Source organism: Xenopus tropicalis, chromosome 8 (assembly GCF_000004195.4).
Source record: "Xenopus tropicalis strain Nigerian chromosome 8, UCB_Xtro_10.0, whole genome shotgun sequence".
Lineage (NCBI taxonomy): Eukaryota > Metazoa > Chordata > Amphibia > Anura > Pipidae > Xenopus > Xenopus tropicalis.
The window spans coordinates 88,752,852-88,771,348 of NC_030684.2; the positions used below are offsets into that span (position 1 = coordinate 88,752,852).

The 18,497-nt window shown below is 37.8% G+C and overlaps 1 protein-coding gene across 7 annotated transcripts in view; it reads right to left on the bottom strand.

Moving 5' to 3' along the window:
* syne3 (spectrin repeat containing, nuclear envelope family member 3) overlaps positions 1-18,497 on the bottom strand; it is a 64,331-nt gene that overhangs the window by 19,021 nt on the left and 26,813 nt on the right. For all 7 annotated transcript variants that reach the window (XM_004917083.3, XM_031890678.1, XM_031890681.1 and 4 more), the window contains 14 exons: positions 17,756-17,914; positions 14,932-15,276; positions 12,323-12,459; positions 10,815-10,992; positions 8,472-8,654; positions 6,298-6,441; positions 6,054-6,188; positions 5,211-5,372; positions 4,962-5,134; positions 4,005-4,088; positions 3,512-3,589; positions 1,379-1,414; positions 752-835; positions 568-642 (listed from right to left, as the gene is read on the bottom strand). In XM_004917083.3, the coding sequence (XP_004917140.1) occupies positions 568-642; positions 752-835; positions 1,379-1,414; positions 3,512-3,589; positions 4,005-4,088; positions 4,962-5,134; positions 5,211-5,372; positions 6,054-6,188; positions 6,298-6,441; positions 8,472-8,654; positions 10,815-10,992; positions 12,323-12,459; positions 14,932-15,276; positions 17,756-17,914 (1,973 nt within the window). The remainder of the gene's footprint in view (positions 1-567; positions 643-751; positions 836-1,378; positions 1,415-3,511; positions 3,590-4,004; positions 4,089-4,961; positions 5,135-5,210; positions 5,373-6,053; positions 6,189-6,297; positions 6,442-8,471; positions 8,655-10,814; positions 10,993-12,322; positions 12,460-14,931; positions 15,277-17,755; positions 17,915-18,497) is intronic.

Below are 18,497 nucleotides of genomic sequence, written 5' to 3' on the forward strand. Positions count from 1 at the left end.
TCTCTCTTGTGTGTCTGGTTTTTTCCTGCTGAAAAAAACACTACTGTGAATATTCTGTCAATATTTTTTACTTAACCAAGTGATTAAAGCTGGCCATACACGCACCGATAATATCGTGTATGGCAAGTCGGCAAGTCGGCGAGTAGACTGATATCGCAGGAGAGTGCTGATATCGGCTACTCGCCGATCGGCCAGGTTAAAAGATTTTGATTGGGCGCCATAGAAGGAGCCTGAGCAAAATCTGCCATCAGGGCTGAATCGGCAGAAGGAGGTAGAAATCCTATTGTTTCTACCTCCTTATCTGCCGTTTCAGCCCTGAACGTTAGTGGTGGATTTAACGATCTTTCGTGCAATCACAAATCGCCACGTGTGTGGCCACCTTAAGGGAAAAGACACAGTCATGGAATAAAAGTTTTGTTGTTTTCTTCCCCTCAGCCCTGAAATTTGCCATTATATTGGCCTATTAGCATTGATATCCTAGACACAGGGCTTATGATGTCTTGTATTTGCTGTGTTGGCTGAACTTGACCCACCAAGCCTGTTTGTCACTGTATAAGTAATACTAACCTAGTATTTACTTCCAGAGAGACAAAACTCTTATCAGAGGCTGTTGTAGAGGATGGATCCTTTTCTTGGAGCAAACTGGAATGTAAAATGAACACAGTATTTATTTACTGAAGTAGGCTGATGATGATGGTGAAATATGCTGAAAGTGTACAAGCAGCATTCCTCAAGGCAGGTACTCACATACCTGGTTGTTTTGTTTATCCTTTGTGGTATCCGACTTTTCTCTGATCTTAATGTTAAGCTTTGGGGACTGGTGTCATAGACAATTCTGATAAGATACAGAGATACGCTGCTGTTATAGGAGCATATACACAGCCACTGTGCGTGGAGATTACAATAATAGAAGTGTTGTTTGTAGTTGCAATGGCTACTATATATATATATATATATATATATATATATATAAATTTAAATATATTTAATTCTTAGCTACCAACAAACTGAGGCTTTATTCAGGCTTCTCCCAACTGCACTTTGCCCTCTAGGTAAGCTGGCTTTTGATAGCTTGATGGCATCGTGCTAAAAGTGAAAATAGTACTGTAGTACTTTACTATGGTTTATGGGTAAGAGCTACACATCACCCTTCCTAAAATAGACATCCGAGTTACCTTATTAAATTATGATCTATTTTATGAAAGCTGAGACTTGGTTAATTTGTATATATTAATTTGTATGTATTTAAGTGCCTCACATTCATACACTCTTAAATCAATACAGCTGAGGCAGCACCAGCATTTGCTCTGAATACAATAGTACAGTTTTGTGTAGAACTATTTCTTCACTTTATATTTTTCAAGGCTTTAGTTCTTACCTGCCCACAATTCCACTTGGTCCAAATTCTTCAGAACTATTGATAAATAAACAGAGATAGAAGTATACTATATTAATGAGCTGGAGAGCGTTCAGAGACGTGCAACTAAACTGCAAGGTTGGGGTTGTTTTCTTTGGAAAAAAGGTGCTTGCGGGGGACATTATTACTCTGTACAAGTACTTTAGAGGGGATTATAGGCAGATGGGGGGGTATTCTTTTTTCCCATAAAAATGATCAGTGCACCAGAGGCCACCCCTTTAGATTAGAGGAATGGAGCTTCCATTTGAAGTAGCGTAGGTGGTTTTTCACAGTGAAGGCAGTGAGGTTGTGGAATGCCCTTTCTAGTGATGTTGTAATGGCAGATTCTGTTAATGCCTTTAAGAGGGGCCTGGATGAGTTCTTGAACAAGCATAGTGTCCAAGGCTATTGTGATACTAATATCTACAGTTAGTATTGATGTTGGTGTATATAGTTTATGTATGTGACAGGTCAGTATAGGTTTGTGTGTGCTAGGTTTACTTGGAAGGGTTGAACTTGATGGACTCTGGTCTTTTTTCAACCCTATGTAACTATATACTGCCTGCAAAATCAGTACTTTTATGTCCAAAAAATAATATGTAACCTATAGAAATAAAATAATTATCACTTATTAGTATTGTATACCCCTTTACACCTTTGGCTGCTAATGTGTTAAGGTGGCCATACACGTTAAGATCTGCTATCTTCTCCCGATATCCCCACCTATGTGTGGGCGATGTCGGGAAAATGTAGGCTAATTTGATCGTTTGGCCCTGGGGCCTAACGATCGAATTATAATGGGAGCAATGGGCGTAGTCGGTTCGGGGACCACATCAACGAGCTGATGCGGTTCCAAATCCGACTAACTCTTTTAACCTGCCGGTTGATATTTGCCCAATTTCAGGCCAGCTATCGGTCGGGCATCCAAGGGACCGATATCAGCAGCTACAATCGGCCCGTGTATGGCCACCTTTAGAGTGGGTGCTTCTTTGTTTTTTATGTTTTTAATCTTTGAAATCTAATGCAAACAGAAGAGCATTTTTATAAAATGTTGTATGTGATAAGGCCTTGGGCCCACTAAATGTTGGCTCTACTGCTCTTAGCCTGTGTTTTTTTCTGCAGGTTGAGAGAAGCAGATTCCCTCCCTTCTGCATCTCTGTGTATCTGCACTGAAAATTAAAGCTTCCACTTTAGTGCAGGTCCACATTTTCCTGGCTGACTTCTACTCTATGTCCTTTACTTTTCAGTGTAGTAGATACACATAGAAGTGGAAGGGCATGGATCCACTTCTCTGCAGAAAGCAGGCTGAAAGCAGAGGAGCCAACGCTCCACCTTCCCAAGGCCTTAAAGAGTAAAACTTGGTTTAAAACATAATACCATATTATAACACTGCTGCTGTTGTCTTAAAGGAAAATTATACCCCCAAACAATGTAGGTATCTATAAAATATTATGCATAAATAAGCTCATATGTAAGACTCTGCTTCATCTAAATAAACCGTTTTCATAAAAATATACTTTTTTAATAGTATGTGCTAAATAGAAAATTGCCATTTTAAGAATTAAGAGCTGCCTTCTGGGATCATAGGATTCACAGTCACACAAACATGCCAAGGCACACATACATGCTGGGCCACATCAGCCAATGAATGGACAGAGTTCTGCCTTTTGCTTCCACATTACTTCCTGTTACAGTTAGAGCTGCAGTATTTCCTGTCAGGTGATCTTTGAGGGAGCACACAGCCCATCACCATTTGGTGGATCAAGGGAAGGGATGTAAAAGAGCAATATTTACTGATATATATATATATTCCAGTTTGGTGTTCTTTAATAGGTCACTTAACATAATATAAACTATGTTGGTTAAGTATAGTTTTCCCTTTAACAAATTCCACCTAGTCTATTGTGTTCAATGGGGCATTTGATAATATATATTCAAGAAGTTCCCTGAAAGGTTTAGCCAGAATAAATCTATTTTCAAATAAGAAATAGTTCAGAAATGGTCCAAACGAAGAAAATATTATCTTTAATGTTTTAGGGCCTTTTAATTACTCTCTGTTACTGACTTTTCAAATAAAAAAAAAAACGCCTATATCTACACAACAGCTTTACTTACTCATTACTGTTGTTCATGCCATTGTTGCTATTATCAGACTGAGATGAAGTCCAGGATTGTTCCATATTCAGGAGGAGGCTGCCGAAATATAGTAAAATACACTACAATGAGATTCCTTACAAAATTCTCAGGGCAAGGCATGCCAGCAAAACATCTAAAGTTTCCTACAATAAAAATCTAAGCATCTCATCAAAACAATGTGTCATAACTACTAGTACAATATCCCTGTGTCTTATATGAACTGTCATATAAATAAAATCCACTTAACCAGACTGAATGTCTAATAAATCTCTTTCACAAACATACTATATTATTTTTATCTTACAGTTATTTGTATATTTAACAATCTGTTTGTAAATTCCAACATTTAAGAAAATCTATTTTTTCCAAAACCATAATTTAAATATTTTTTGCTGATACTGTCACTTTAAGGCTACAAGGTCCTAAGAACATTAATTATGCTATAGAGAGAACAATATATATATATACTCACTCAGTTGTCTGATGTAGGTGGTCCTCAGATGTACTTTTAGGTGGCAGTAGTGCCAGTCTCTGGAACTCTCTGTCTTTAAACGCGCTATCCAATTTTGAGAATAAAGAATAGCAAACAAAAAAAAAACCATTACGCTAGGGAAGAACATAAAATTTACACCAAACCACTTTTAAAGGGGAACTATCACCAAATTCTATTTTATTATATCAAGTAAAACATAAGCTATTTATAGTTCTTTTTATAGTTCTAATTATAAAGATATTTAATTTCAATCCACCAGAGCCCACGTCATTGCTTGTGACAATTAAAAATAAATATACCAAAAAAATCAAGTCAGTGACATTGACCAACAGACAGCATTTTCAGGTGCAGGCTGGAAACAGGCCGAATGGGAAAGTTAACAATTAAAAAATTACGCAAAATGAATAATAAAGACCACTAAAAAGTCTGTTTACAATATGTCCATCTATAACAAACTAAAATTAATATAAGATGTGAATGGAGAAATGTCCAATCTCTCAATGGTTTAATGGGCTCTCCAAGATAACTTACTGCAAAATGGCCATATATTGGTACAAGGTATACTTTCCAGTAACAGAAACCCAGTGTCACTGGAAAGGGCTAACAGGCAGATTTAGGGTGTATGGCCCACCTAATTTTTAAGGAAGTTCCTCAAACCACTTCCTATAAAGTTAAATGCAATGCTGGTCGAAATGATCTAGTGCTGGTAAAAAGCAGGGAAGGTATGGGGCTGCTTATTTTGGTTGTTTTAGCACTCTGTTAGTTTATGGATAGTTTAACAAGAAATTGTATGATGAATAAAAACAATTGCATAGTGCATTTATTAAAATAATTGCTGTAATCTTGTATCTGTAATTAACCAGTTATGCCAAATTTGCTGACTTGTAGACTTACAATTTATCCAACATTTTCAGATCCAGGATGATGAGAACCTACCTTGCCAGTGCCCCCCAGAGTAGTTTCAGATTTAGCCAGGAGGCATTAAGCTCCCTCAGCTCAGTCTGAATGTGGGCAGCTCCTTCTGGAGAGGAGGTCTCCATCACTAGCAAACCTTGAGATTCTACCTGTTGTAGCTGGATATCTTTTTCTGGTACCTCAGACAACAATATCTGTGAAAGGTATGCATTGATCAGTATGGCAGTGCTGCTGATTTTTATACTTTACTTTTACAGTCAAATAACATACCTGTATTTCCTTCTCTCGGGATTCAAAATCCCAATGCCCATCACTATCCTGAAATGATTCCAACTCCTGCTTTGTCACCATAAGCCAGCGCTGAAGCTCTAGCAGCTTCTCATTAAATATCCGATGGTCATTAATGTATGCTTTGCTTTTTCGTATTTTAATCTGGAACAAAGGTAAGAAATATATAAAGAAGTAAAGATGGATTCTGCTTCTAACTTGTCAAAAACACTGCCATTTGATTAGGACAATTCTCCTACTAAATAAAAGGCCTGCATCTTTTAGCACTTTGCCAGTCTGCCACAGGGAGGTGGTTTATACCAGAAATTTCACCAAGCAAATGCCATGAAGCGACCATCTGTAAAGCTGTATTTGTTTGACGCATTGATGTGTCTGATACCATTAATTTTAAGTCAAGGCAGGAATATTTTTATTTTTGGCACATAGTGCTTTATCTTACAGTGTATAAAGGAATTATACTTGTTACCTAAATAAATAGTATACATGCTCAAGCATATAACAGACCTTGTAATGTTTTGTACAGGAGTTCAGTAAAAGTAGTTCCTGAAGCAGTAGAAAATGGGTTTGCAAAGTGTATACATGATTATGACCACATGGTGGTGCAGTTAATAATGTATTAAATTAAAGGAATGTATTAATGGAATGTCTGGATTGTTATTTATTATCATTTATGACATAATAATCCAGTTAAAATAATTATAATAATGTAATTATAGCTCCTATTTATAGAGTGATTCAGATACAAACCATTTCCGACACTTGGACATATTTTTAAATGTTTAGTTACTGAGACATAGAGAGGCAAGCTAACTTGCACATACATACCTCAAGTGACTTGTGTAAAGTAAGGTATTCTGAAGACAGCTGGCTGACTTTAAGCTTGAGGGTGGGACTTGACTCAGCCATTGACCCTACCTCTTTAAATTCAGGTTCCAGTTTTAACAAATCATCCTTAAACATCTAAAAGAGAAAGGAAGTAAACACTGGCAAATGAAAGAAAGCGACTGTGTAAAGGCTGCCGGCTATTTCAGATCCATAAAGGAAAATGTCCAATCTCTCCATCACAAACCTGAAATCTCTGCAGTTGTGTTTCTTTCCCTACAAGGTCTGGCTGTAATTCACTTTCTTTGCCAGCTTTAATTCTTAAAGTCAACACCTTCTTCCGCAACTGTTCAAAAGCAGCATCAAATTCTTTCTTCTGGGAAGCCAAACTCTACAGATGAAGCAAAGCAAAATGGTTAAATATGATTAAAGGTGCCTTAGGGGTAAACTCTAAATCATTATATTAATAAAACAAAAAACAAACAGACTGCTTCCATGTGTTTATTGTTGGCAAAGGTGCTAGACCATATGAATATTTGTATTTACAGATTCAGACTGCCCCTCCCTAAAGTGAATCAGGTGAGAGCAGGTGTTTTTATGAGGAATAAAAAGAATACAAATGATTAACATGACTAAATATTTGATGAGGAACATAGGGAGGCAAAAACAGAAATCAGCTGGGTCCATGGCAAGAAAGATAGGTAAACATTTAGTCCATATGATCTGCATATTAATTACTAAAATCCGTATTTTATCTTCACAAAACTTACATTACTTGCACTTGAATAAAACCTGACGACAGGTTGCAACAACTAAGTATACACTTGTAACAGTTAACTGATTCATAACCAACCATAATTAGCTGCTACTAGGAAACACAAGCGGCAAATAAATCTCAATTTCCATTTATTGTAAATTTTAGAAACAGTGAGAAAAAATATATAGAAGGCAGCTGGCAATGGTTATTTGTGGTGGATTTATTATAGCTGAGAGGTAACAACTGTTCTGCTTGTAAAAAAAAGAATGTTTACAAGTCACGTTCTGCATCACTAATGATTTGCGATAACGTGGATGATGGCTTAAAGTGGAACTGTCACCCAGACATAAAAAGCTGTATAATAAAAGTCCATTTCAAATTAAACAAAAAGCCCAAATTCCATTTTTATATTAACACATTCAAACCCATTATAAAGGCATTTAAAAATCCCAGCTGAAAATCATATATTGCCTGCCCTGCCTCTATGTCTTAGGCATAGAGGCGGGGCAGACAAGTACTTTAACATTCAATTCAGCTCACACTTTCCCCCTCCCTCCTCACCATCTAATTGTGTAGCCAATGCATGGGCCTGGGCATCTGGTCCCCCATTCTGGCACATACACACGATTTTGGGTTGATACAAAGCTTGCCTTAATAACCGTGTCCACAAAATGGCACCTGCCTATCTGATGTGATTGTGTAATTCCAGGACTGAAGGAACCAAGATTTATATTACTTATATAGTGTAAGTGAAGTTTATTTTGCTTAACAAACACAATAGAAAATAATTTCAAATTATTTCTTAGGGTGACAGGTCCCCTTTAAGTACCCCATAGATAAACACTGCATTAAAATGAAAGAAATTCTCGTTCTCTTTTGGAAATATAAAAATTGCACTATAGTTTAGGGCTTCCAATAAAGTTTTACAACATATATATTAAGAACTGAACTCAACTCCTGAAAGGGGTGGTTCACCTTTACATTAACTTTTAGTATGCTTTAGAATGTCCTACTCCTAGCAACTTTTTATAGTTTTTTTGATGATTTGCCTTCCTCTTCTAACTTTTAAATGGGAGTCACTGACCCCAAGAACCACAAAACTTCGATACGACCATAGTGACCATAAATAGCAAAACTGAAAAGCTGCTGAACAAAATGCTAAATAACTGAAAAGCCACAACAACTAAAAAATGAAGACCAATTGCAAATTCTCTCAGAATATCAATGACGATACCAAACTAAAAGTTCATTTAAAGGTAAACTACCCTAAACTACTCATTTAAAAGTAAACTACTTCTGACACACTGGCACATTTAAAAAAGATAAAAGACTTCAAAACATGCCAGGAAAGTGTTAACAGCAATGCTAATCTTTGAAGTACTGGAAATATATTAGGATTCCTTAGTTTGAATTGTATTTAGTATTTTTTGGTAGGTGAACTACCCCTTTAACTGTGCTTTTAAATACTTATCTTTTCTAATATCTATAGGATGAATATATGAATTGCTTTACTATAAACTGGGTCTAATGCTATTCCACAAATGTATTGTTTTCACTAAAAAAGCTTTTTCCCAAATCCCAACATACTATAAAGAGCTGCACTTTTATAAAAGACCACTTGGATTTTACAATTAGTAAATTATTTGGATGATGAGAATATTTACCAGTAAAATTTTCTTTTTCTCCAATAGAACAGCATGGAGAGAATCCCTTTCCCTTGAAGCAAATGCCACCTCAGTAAAAAAGGTTTCTGCCTTCTGTTCACCAAGCACCCCACTGATTCGTTCCTTCTTTGTCTGCAGAATACCCAGTTTTTCTTCAATACTAGCACTCTCCTCCAGCAACCTCTGAACAACAGAAATATGCAAACATACGATCTTTGTTACTGAGATTGGCATAAAAGAAATGTGCATTATTTTGGTAAAGCCCAATTAAAATATTCAGCATGCAATGTCAATTAAATCCCTTCAAAATAGGGTTAGTCAAGTACACTGCAGATTTTTCTGTATTAAATGGTGGCTCATAGGTTAGCATCACTGCTTTCTACTGCAGGGGTTGTAGGTTTAACTGCAGCCAGGGCACAATCTGTAAGTTTCAATATTCTCTGTAGTTAGTTGGGTTCATCACACACACAAAGTGTCTCCTGATAAAATTAACCATATTGTGTATGTGGTAGGGATCTAAAATAGTGGCTCAACTTGGACAGTATATGTGGTATATGATGCTATACAAATAACATACACTAAAGGGCATATTTATGATGCAGTGTAAAAAACGGCGAGAAAATTCGCCAGACTTCCTGTGTAAAAACTGGTGTAATTGTTTTACGCATTTTTTTATTCCGCAGGAACTTACATAAAATAACGACGTAAAATCTGGCGTTTGGGCGGCGATCTTCTCAGTTTATTTTACACAGCTTTTTATGCTGTTTTTTCATCAAATTCGTTTTACACAGCAAAATAAACATGCCCCTATGTGTAATCTGAGTGGAGCTGGACCAGTGCTAATGTTAATTAGCAGTGTTAATTTTACTACATTTCACCAACACTTCCCCCTACATAAGTCAACACCATAATCTGAAAGCCTAAACCTTATTCAAGCCTAGATCTAGTGACAGATCTAATAAATCTCACAGGTGTATACATGTGCATTATATACTGATAGGGTTGTGGAAACTTTGTCAGGCAGAACTGCAGCAGTACTGGTGGCTTGTCATGGATCAGTGTCTTTTTACGTAGTTTATGCCACCACCCTTCATTTGGAAGATTGCTGTATTACTATTACTAACATGTATTTATAAAGGGCTAACATATTCTGCGGCGCTGTACATTAAGGGGCTGATTTACTTACCCACGAACGGGTCGAATGGAGTCCGATTGCGTTTTTTTCGTAATGATCGGTACTTTGCGATTGTTTCGTATGTTTTGCGATTTTTTCGGATTCTTTACGAATTTTTCGGATCCAATACGATTTTTGCGTAAAAACGCGAGTTTTCCTATCCATTACGAAAGTTGCGTAAAAAGTTGCGCATTTTGCGTAGCGTTAAAACTTACGCGAAAAGTTGCGCATTTTTCGTAGCGTTAAGTTTTAGCGCTACGAAAAATGCGCAACTTTTCGCGTAAGTTTTAACGCTACGCAAAATGCGCAACTTTTTACGCAACTTTCGTAATGGATAGGAAAACTCGCAAAACATACGAAAAAGTCGCAAAATATTCGTTTTCAAGTCGGAACTTTTCCAATTCGGGTCGGATTCGTGGGTTAGTAAATCAGCCCCTTAGTGGGTTTTTACATTGGACATACAGAATTACATACAAAGCAACCAGTAACCGATTCAAGAGGTGAAGAAGGCCCTACCCAAAAGAGATCTATAAGGAGAAGGGTTTGAGACACAAGGAACGGAAATGGGCAAGATTAGAATTAAGCAGGGTGAGAGATGTAGCACAGTGTATTGCTTTAATGAGGATAAGCTTTCTAAATAAATGCTTTTTAAGAGATCTTAAGGAAGAAAGATTGGGAGAAAGTCAGACAGAACATGGTAAAGAATTCCAAAGAAGGGGTGCAGTCATTGTAAAATCTTGAATGGGAATGTGTGAGGAGTTAATGAAAGAGGAGTTGAGGAGCAGGTCATTAGAGGAATGTAACAAGCGGTTTGGTGAGTATCTAGAGATGAGTTCAGAAATGTAGGATGGTAGGGTGGGGCAGAGTTGTGAACTGCTTTAAATGTGCATGTTGAAGACTTGTCTGACAAAGTCAAATTGTTATTCATTTCTCACACTTACTACAACTTGACCATTAATCTAAGTAATATATGAAATCATAATGGCCTGACAATTCTTACCCTCCCGAATAAAAGACCTGAATCTATTAGCACTTTGCCAGTTTGGCACAGTGAGGTGGTTTATACCAGAACAACGTAATCTACTATGTTTTTTAAAAACTGCACATTGTGGTGTCAGATCTATGACAGTTTTATCAACCTTGCTACCTTATAAAGAACAATTTTTCACCTCAATCTGTAGCAAGCAGTCATGGTTCAGAGCATAATCGCTCACAGGAGTTGATGTGGTATCCAGGACTCTGTCACCTATGCGTTTCCAATGGTGAAATTCCAGAAGCGGAATCTGGAAGTGCTGTATGAGTGCCGATTCAGTCTCAGTACTCAGCTTGAAGGCTTTGCTTTTAGCCCTGAAGAATATATAGCAGGTTGGGTAAAGGCTTGGTTACATCGTTTAGAGAAAAGTCTTGGTAACTATGTATTTCCCCTCTGTTAAGGTGTACTGGTGGTAACAATATATTTTTTCTGTTTTGCCACTGTATGCCACCTCCTCCTGTGGACGGCCTTTTAACCGATAGCATCGTCCAATTATGAGCTTTTATAGTTTCCTTGTTGGTTCTTCTTATCCAGGGCTACAGGTAACTAGCAATTGCAAGTGAAGTTATTTATGAAGAATGGGAGCACTACATTATGTGTGTTTGTGTGTGTGTGTATATATATATATATATATACACACACACATATAATTTTATAAAGAACTATTCTTCTGTCATTTATAATTAACAACAATCCTAACATAATAGCGATTTTAGTGGCATATGAAAGCTTTACATCAAATTAATGGGTTTAAAGGAGAAGGAAAAGCTAAGTCACTTGGGGGTGCCAAAATCGCTTACCTTGTACCCCGGGCTGGTGCCCCTGTTAGGAGAGAACAGCACCGGGGTACCTGTAACGAATGCTTCCTTCTTCCGCGTTTCTTCTGTGGGAAATCCCTGGGCCGGCGCACGCACATTAGAGTGAAAAGCCGACTTTGTTGTTAAAGTTCGGCTTTGCACTCTACTGCGTATGCACAAGCGCGCCAACGTGGAAGAAGGAAGTGCTCGCTGCTTCCACGGGCTGGTGTGGTTCTCTCCTAACAGGGGCACCAGCCCGGGGTACAAGTTAGGCGATTAAAGTCACTTTGGGATGCCTAACATTTTGGCATCCCCAAGTGACTTATGCTTTCCTTCTCATTTAAAGGAGAATGAAGGGCATTTTGGCATTTATTGCCAATAGATTAGCCACAATAGTGCAAGCTAGAATGCTATATTTATTCTGCAGAAAACTTTATCATACCTGAGTAAAGAGCCCTAGAAGCTCCCTCTGTTTGTTTAAGATAGCAGCTGTCATTTTAGTTTGGTCTTAGTAACTATCATGCTGCAGCTCTGGCTGCTGTTAGCTCAGATTATACAGCACAAGTGGGAGCTGGTCAGTGGAGGAGGAGAAGGGAGGGGGAGAGAGGAGCATATTGAGCAGACTCGTGCCGTCCCCTGAAGGATTTTTCTGAGAGAAGGAAGTCTGATACTGAAGAACATGTTTTTTTTTTGATAGAGGACTCAGTGAAGCATTTCTTTGAGTGCTTATGGCTGTATTTACATAGCCCTTTCTGATAAAGCTTACTTAGTTTTTACCTTTCCTTCTCCTTTAAGCTTGCATTTAGCATAAGTTTATAAGCCATTTGAATGCCATATTCCATATTACCTTTGGTATTCTCGAATTGCAGCAATGACTTCATCAGAAAGCGGCTGGACATCCTTGGAGAACTTGAAGAGTTCCTTCAGCTGAACCTTTACCCCTTCACCTTTTGTTTCCTCTGCTGCTAAAGCAGACTTGGTGGCCTTTTAGATAAACACAGATATTACTAATTAGATGCTTATTTACAAATTTTTACTAAATGTATTACTAATTAGATGCAAACAATTTATCTCTAACCCTGACAAGGACTACATGAGACTTCCTTTGGGTAGGAATATTATGGCATTTTATAGTCCTTTTAGATTACTTGGCTATTTCCATTACCTTCACTATGTTCAAATGAGTCATTAGCAAATAATAATAACAGTGATAAAAATTCACATTACAGTATTTCTCATTTTCACACATTTATATATATTACTATATAGACAACCATTATTTATCTTACTCTTATTTATGAAACCTACTACATGAAATATATTACTGCATTTTTGCTTAATGATTCAGCTAAACACCTAGGAAAAACTGTAGTTTATGGTGCTCCAAAGATTATGGGGAGGCCAGAAGAGTGAACAAAGTAGGAGGGAAGTGTGAAGGCTACTTGAGATTTAATCCGTGCCAATTTCCTCAGCTACATACTCCTTGAAGCCTAGATTAAAGGTCAGTTAGGGTGAGATTCTGATGATGAACATGTATTTGCTGTCCTAGTTCTGGAAACTCTTGCTAAATATCTGATATATGGTATAAGCTAAGGGGGAGACCTAAACAAATTAAGGACTTCAAAATGGGATCCTGAAAAAGAATTCATAAATATACTACATTAGGGGCTGATTTACTAACCCACGAATCCGAATTGGAAAAATTCTGATTGTAAAACGAACATTTTGCGATTTTTTAGTCGCCGTTACGACTTTTCGTAAATTGTCGCAACTTTTTCGTAACCATTACGACTCGCGCGAAAAGTCATGACTTTTTCATGGCCGTTACGATTTGCTCGTATCTTGTCGCGACTTTTTCGTATTGAGCGCTCGTAAGCGGCGGGCGAAACTTTCAGACTTAGCATGATTTTGGAAGCCTCCCATAGGACTCAATGGCACTCTGCAGCTCCAACCTGGCCCAAGAAAAGTCACCATACTGAAGCTTGAATGAATCCGAATCTTTCGTACTTGGCGCGAAAGTTGCGAAAAAGTCACGACTTTTCGCGCAAGTCATAACACTACGAAAAAGTCGTAACATTTTGCGAAAAAGTGCATACCGATCATTAAAAAAAAAACGCATTCGGACGCATTCGCCCAGTTCGTGCATTAGTAAATGTGCCCCTAAGTAACAAAATTCTTGTGTTTACTATAAGGAAACGATGACTGGCCAAACTTTAATCTGCACAATTAGACTGGTCGACATTAAAGTAAAGCTGGCCAACCACCTATGGGTGGCGATATAGGGAGGCATGTAGGTGAATTCGATCATTTGGCCCTGGGGCCAAACGATCGAATTCTGCAGGCGGCAATGGGGCAGTCGGTTCGTTGATGCGGTCCCCGATCCGACTGGATTTTCTAACCTGCACGATCGATATCTGACCAATTTCAGGCCAGATATCGGTCGGCCAGGCCCCTCGGTTCTGCCCCTACACGGGCCGATAAGCTGCCGAATCGGTCCAAGGGACTGATATCGCCAGCTATAATCGGCCCGTGTATGGGGACCTTTACTGCAAATCTTAAAACAACATTTTGGTTCCTGAAATAACATCCAAATCTAAGCAATTGTTTAGTATACATTCAGTACAAATTTTCCAAGCTTTTAAAGTTAATCCTAATGTATGAAGAAATAGCTGTGCTCATACACCAGGACCTTCCAGGAATCAATTTTATTCGCTCATTTAAAAGAACTAAAAAAAAAAGCCTAACTAGTTTCGTGCACAGGCACACTTAATCATAGGCATATCTAATCCTAATGTAGTCTTAAATGTATTTTTTGTAAATTTGTAAATGTTAGAGATGCACCGAATTCAGGATGTAGTTTGGGATTCATCCAAGATTCGGCCTTTTTTAGCAAGATTTGGATTCAGCCAAATCCACACTCCTAGCCGAACCGAATCCTGAAAATCACGTGACTTTTTTTCACATAAACACGGATGTTGAAAATTGCTTTTTAACCCTTCTGTATTCTAATTTACATATGCCAATTCGGATTCGGTGAATATTTGACAAAGGATTCAGGGTTCGGCTGAATCCGAAAATAGTGGATTCAATGCATCCCTAGTAATTGTAATTGCCAATGCAACCAGAATTTGTCCACTGTTTGCTCTATCTACTTTTCTGGTTCTGACTACTGAAACAATCTAGCAGAAGTGAGTGAGATCAGTGTGGGACTGGGTGTACCAAAAACACCTTACACTGCAGGCCCAATATCTAAGCTATTTTCCCTTCTTTCTTCTCTCACCTTATTTATTCACCAATCACATCTCCTAACATATTATGATCTATCTTTTCTTGCAGTTCTTCTGTTTTCTTTGTTCTCATACAGAAATGGTGAATGACCATGGTGTAGGAATACAAGACAAATGGTTGGCTAGTATCTTGGTGGGCCAGCTCAACACTGCTTAAGATAATGCTTACGTTTAATGTTTTCCACAGAGCTACCAGTTCATCTTCACTCTTCACCCTTTCTCCTGATTCCAGACTTTCCTCCAGTCTCTGGATGGCTTTTCGGAACTCATTGATGTTGGCTTCTAGTTGCCTAGCCAAAAGTAGGAAGGCATTTTCAGAATTATGAGCCTTGAGAAGACTCTGTTCTTCATCATCATTCATGCGTTTCAGATCTGCTAGAGCTTTGTGCAACTCCTCCAGCTCCTTGCAGATATTCTCCGCACCTAGAGGGGATGTGTTCTTTATCACTTCAAGTGACTTGCCCTCAAGGTCTTCCAACTTTTTACCACCACTGTGTACCTCTTTGCTGATTTCCTGCAAGATTGCACAGAAGGGAAATTACATATTGTCTATAACTAAATAAGGGTCTATCGAGACTGATACATTTCTGCTAATAAGTCTGAGTTCTAAAAAATACCCCAGCATGACAAAAATCTAAACCTTGGACAGTCAATCTGTAATGAACTACAGTACGCTGGAAAATCATGCTTTAAAGGAGAAGGAAAGGCTAATAAAGAGTTAATCTCAAGCTGCAGGCATACCTTCAGTTATCTCAATAGTGCCCTTAGTGTCCCCATATTTCTCCCTTTCAGATGATCAGAAGCCAAACAGGAAGAAAAAACGCTGAGCTGTGTAAAGAAAGTTCCCATAATGCCTCGCTCCTGCACCAAAACCAAGACTGGTGTACATGCTCAGTTAGTTAGACTATGAGTCAGCTTCCTGGTGATTGGCTCAGATCCACATTCCTAAGGGGGGAGGGGGAGGGAGTTCTTAGCATTCTTGAGGGAGGGGGGAGTAGGAGAGGGGAGAGAGGAGAGAGCTGCGTGTCTCTGGCACAGAAAAACAGACACAACAAATCTTTTGAGAGAGAACTCAGTGCAGCGTTTATGTGAGTGCTTATGGCTGTATTTACATAGACCTTTCTGATAAAGCTTACTTAGTTTTTACCTTTCTTTCTCCTTTAATGATGTATTCAGCAAAACCCATACACGCACTGAATATATTTGTGGTTTAGCAACAACTGCTGGTTAACTAAGGCTATTAGGAAACACTTGTTGGTTGACTATGGATGCAGATAACTATATGATGGTTATGGAAGCCATGTACAGTATAAATATGATGGGCACATTTAATATGATCAAAAATAGAAAATTATTGGTGAACTTTGTATAAAATACTTACAAAAAAGCTTTAGCTCCTAGTTGTTGCTCTGTGCTGCAACCAAATACAACTGCAAAAATCCAAAAAGTAGGAAAAAAAGCTTCAGCAGATTTACTGCAAAACATTTATTGTGGGTAGTGGTAACACTACCCACAATAAATGTTTTGCAGTAAATCTGCTGATGCTTTTTTTCCTACTTTTTGGGTTTTTACTTTTAATATGATCTTCTGGTCTGTTAATTAAATTGTCCCATTCTCTCTATCAAGTGATGTGTATTTAAATACAAGATAAAAAATACTTTGCTGGCTGAGGAGCTGTACTTCAGCAGTGGCAGGAAAGTTACATGTTTAGATTACCAATAGATTATTTGCTTAAGGAACCAGTAATGCAGATATAAATGATAGGCTTAGGTTTAGAACAAGGAAAATCATGTGAACATTCTCAGGAATGTCACCAGGCATGCTCTTTGTCAGTATCTAGGGTGTGGCTTTTGTTTTTTATTATTACACATACACACACACATACACAGCAATACCTATGTGTTTTGTAGAGGAAAAAGCAAAAATTGTAGCATAACTAAGCAGTGTTTATAGGCAAACTCTCATTATATAACAGTTGAGATGACAGTTGTTTTGGTCTTTGGAATCAAGTTAATTACTGTCCTAAGATTTATGTTTTTTAATACCTACTTCTTGTTCTAACATTATTGGCACACAAGCCTGATATCATTTTTCGTTTTTAAAACTTAAAAAAATGCATCATAACCAGATAGAAAATCACTGGTAGCATTTTTCTTCTTCTGAACTATGGCTAATACAATGCAAATAAATACTGCTGGCAGTATGGAGGAAACCACAATTTATGAGAAAGACCTATGACAGATTGCCAGAAATGCAGGTTTTAAAGGAGACATATTCTATAAAAATAATGAATGTACCAGTGAATTATACTCCTCTAAATATCAAAGGATTGTGCTTAGAAAAATTGCGTTTCAGACTAATTTATTGAGAAATTACACCAAAACCCCACTAGTCCCGCCCACACTTTCCACTTCCTGCTGGCTCTCAGTACACTGCACTTTAGGATAGGAACCAATCAGCAGCCAGGCTGACCTGATAGGGAACTAAAGCCTGTCTTTGCTTGTGTGAGTGCAGAGCTGTGATTGGCTCTCCCCCTCCTACTGTGCTTCTGGCAGGGACCATTAGAACACACCCTTCATTTCAAACACGGATAGAGAAGTCATAGGATCTATAGGGAGCTCCAATAAAGGGGCCATTTTACAGATAGGATAAATTTTTAGTACAAAGTGAAACCAGAACCATATTTTAATCATAACTGCCTACAAAATGAGGGTTTTTTCCATTTATCCAATATGTCTCCTTTAATAAATGTGCGAGGACCCTGCATACCATGGACATGAGTGTCATTTGCCAGAGATTGTAGAGTTTGCAAAAATTATAAATGGTGATGTGTTTTGGTTTTCTGGACACATATGGCAAAATTCTGGGACACGGAGGGAGTGGAATGAGAAGCTGAACAGGACACCCAGTTAAGCTTGATAAAGCTATTTACTAATATAGCTACAGTTTAACCTTTCATTTAAAAGCACCTTATATGCAGAAATCATACCCACCTGCAGCATACTGAGCCTGTATTCTGTTGATTCCATGGCCTCTCCAACACAACACTTCAGCTTTTCAATCACACTGGTCAGCCAAGACCGGAATTCATTGACATCCCTATCATAAGCTTCATGTTCTTTCAACATATTTTCAAGATGACTTGCCCTTTCCTAAAACCATAAAGCAGGGTTGGACACACAAACATTCATTCAAAAAAACACATTATACATGCACATACTATAATTACTAAATTCAGCCAGTAATGAAACATACTCTAATGTAGATAACTACATTTGCAGGCAAAAGGCTTCCATTTGCTTTCATTATTTTTGGTAATTCATGCGGATTTAGAATACCACAACATCCTGTAATACCACCTCAGCAAATCTAGATCTCTCTCTTGTGAGTTACACAAGCCTGTGGCTTCTTAAAATGCGTAATCACAGATTGCGGTGGATTAAGAGCAAGAGGATTTTCTGTGGATTACATCACTGACTAACTCATGTAGTACAGACAAATGATCCAGGTAAGTGTATATTTGTACAGTTAAACATTCAGATCAAGAGCCTAAAAGATTTACCATGGCCATTTAAATTGGAATTTAATGTAATCAAAACATTCTTTTAAAAACAATTCACAGGCACCTGCCAAAAATCAACCACATTACTGATAGCATAATTTATGTTATACGATTCTTAACTGCTTTTTGTGTTGTCTTAATATGAATGAACAGAAGTCTCTCTAACACTCACT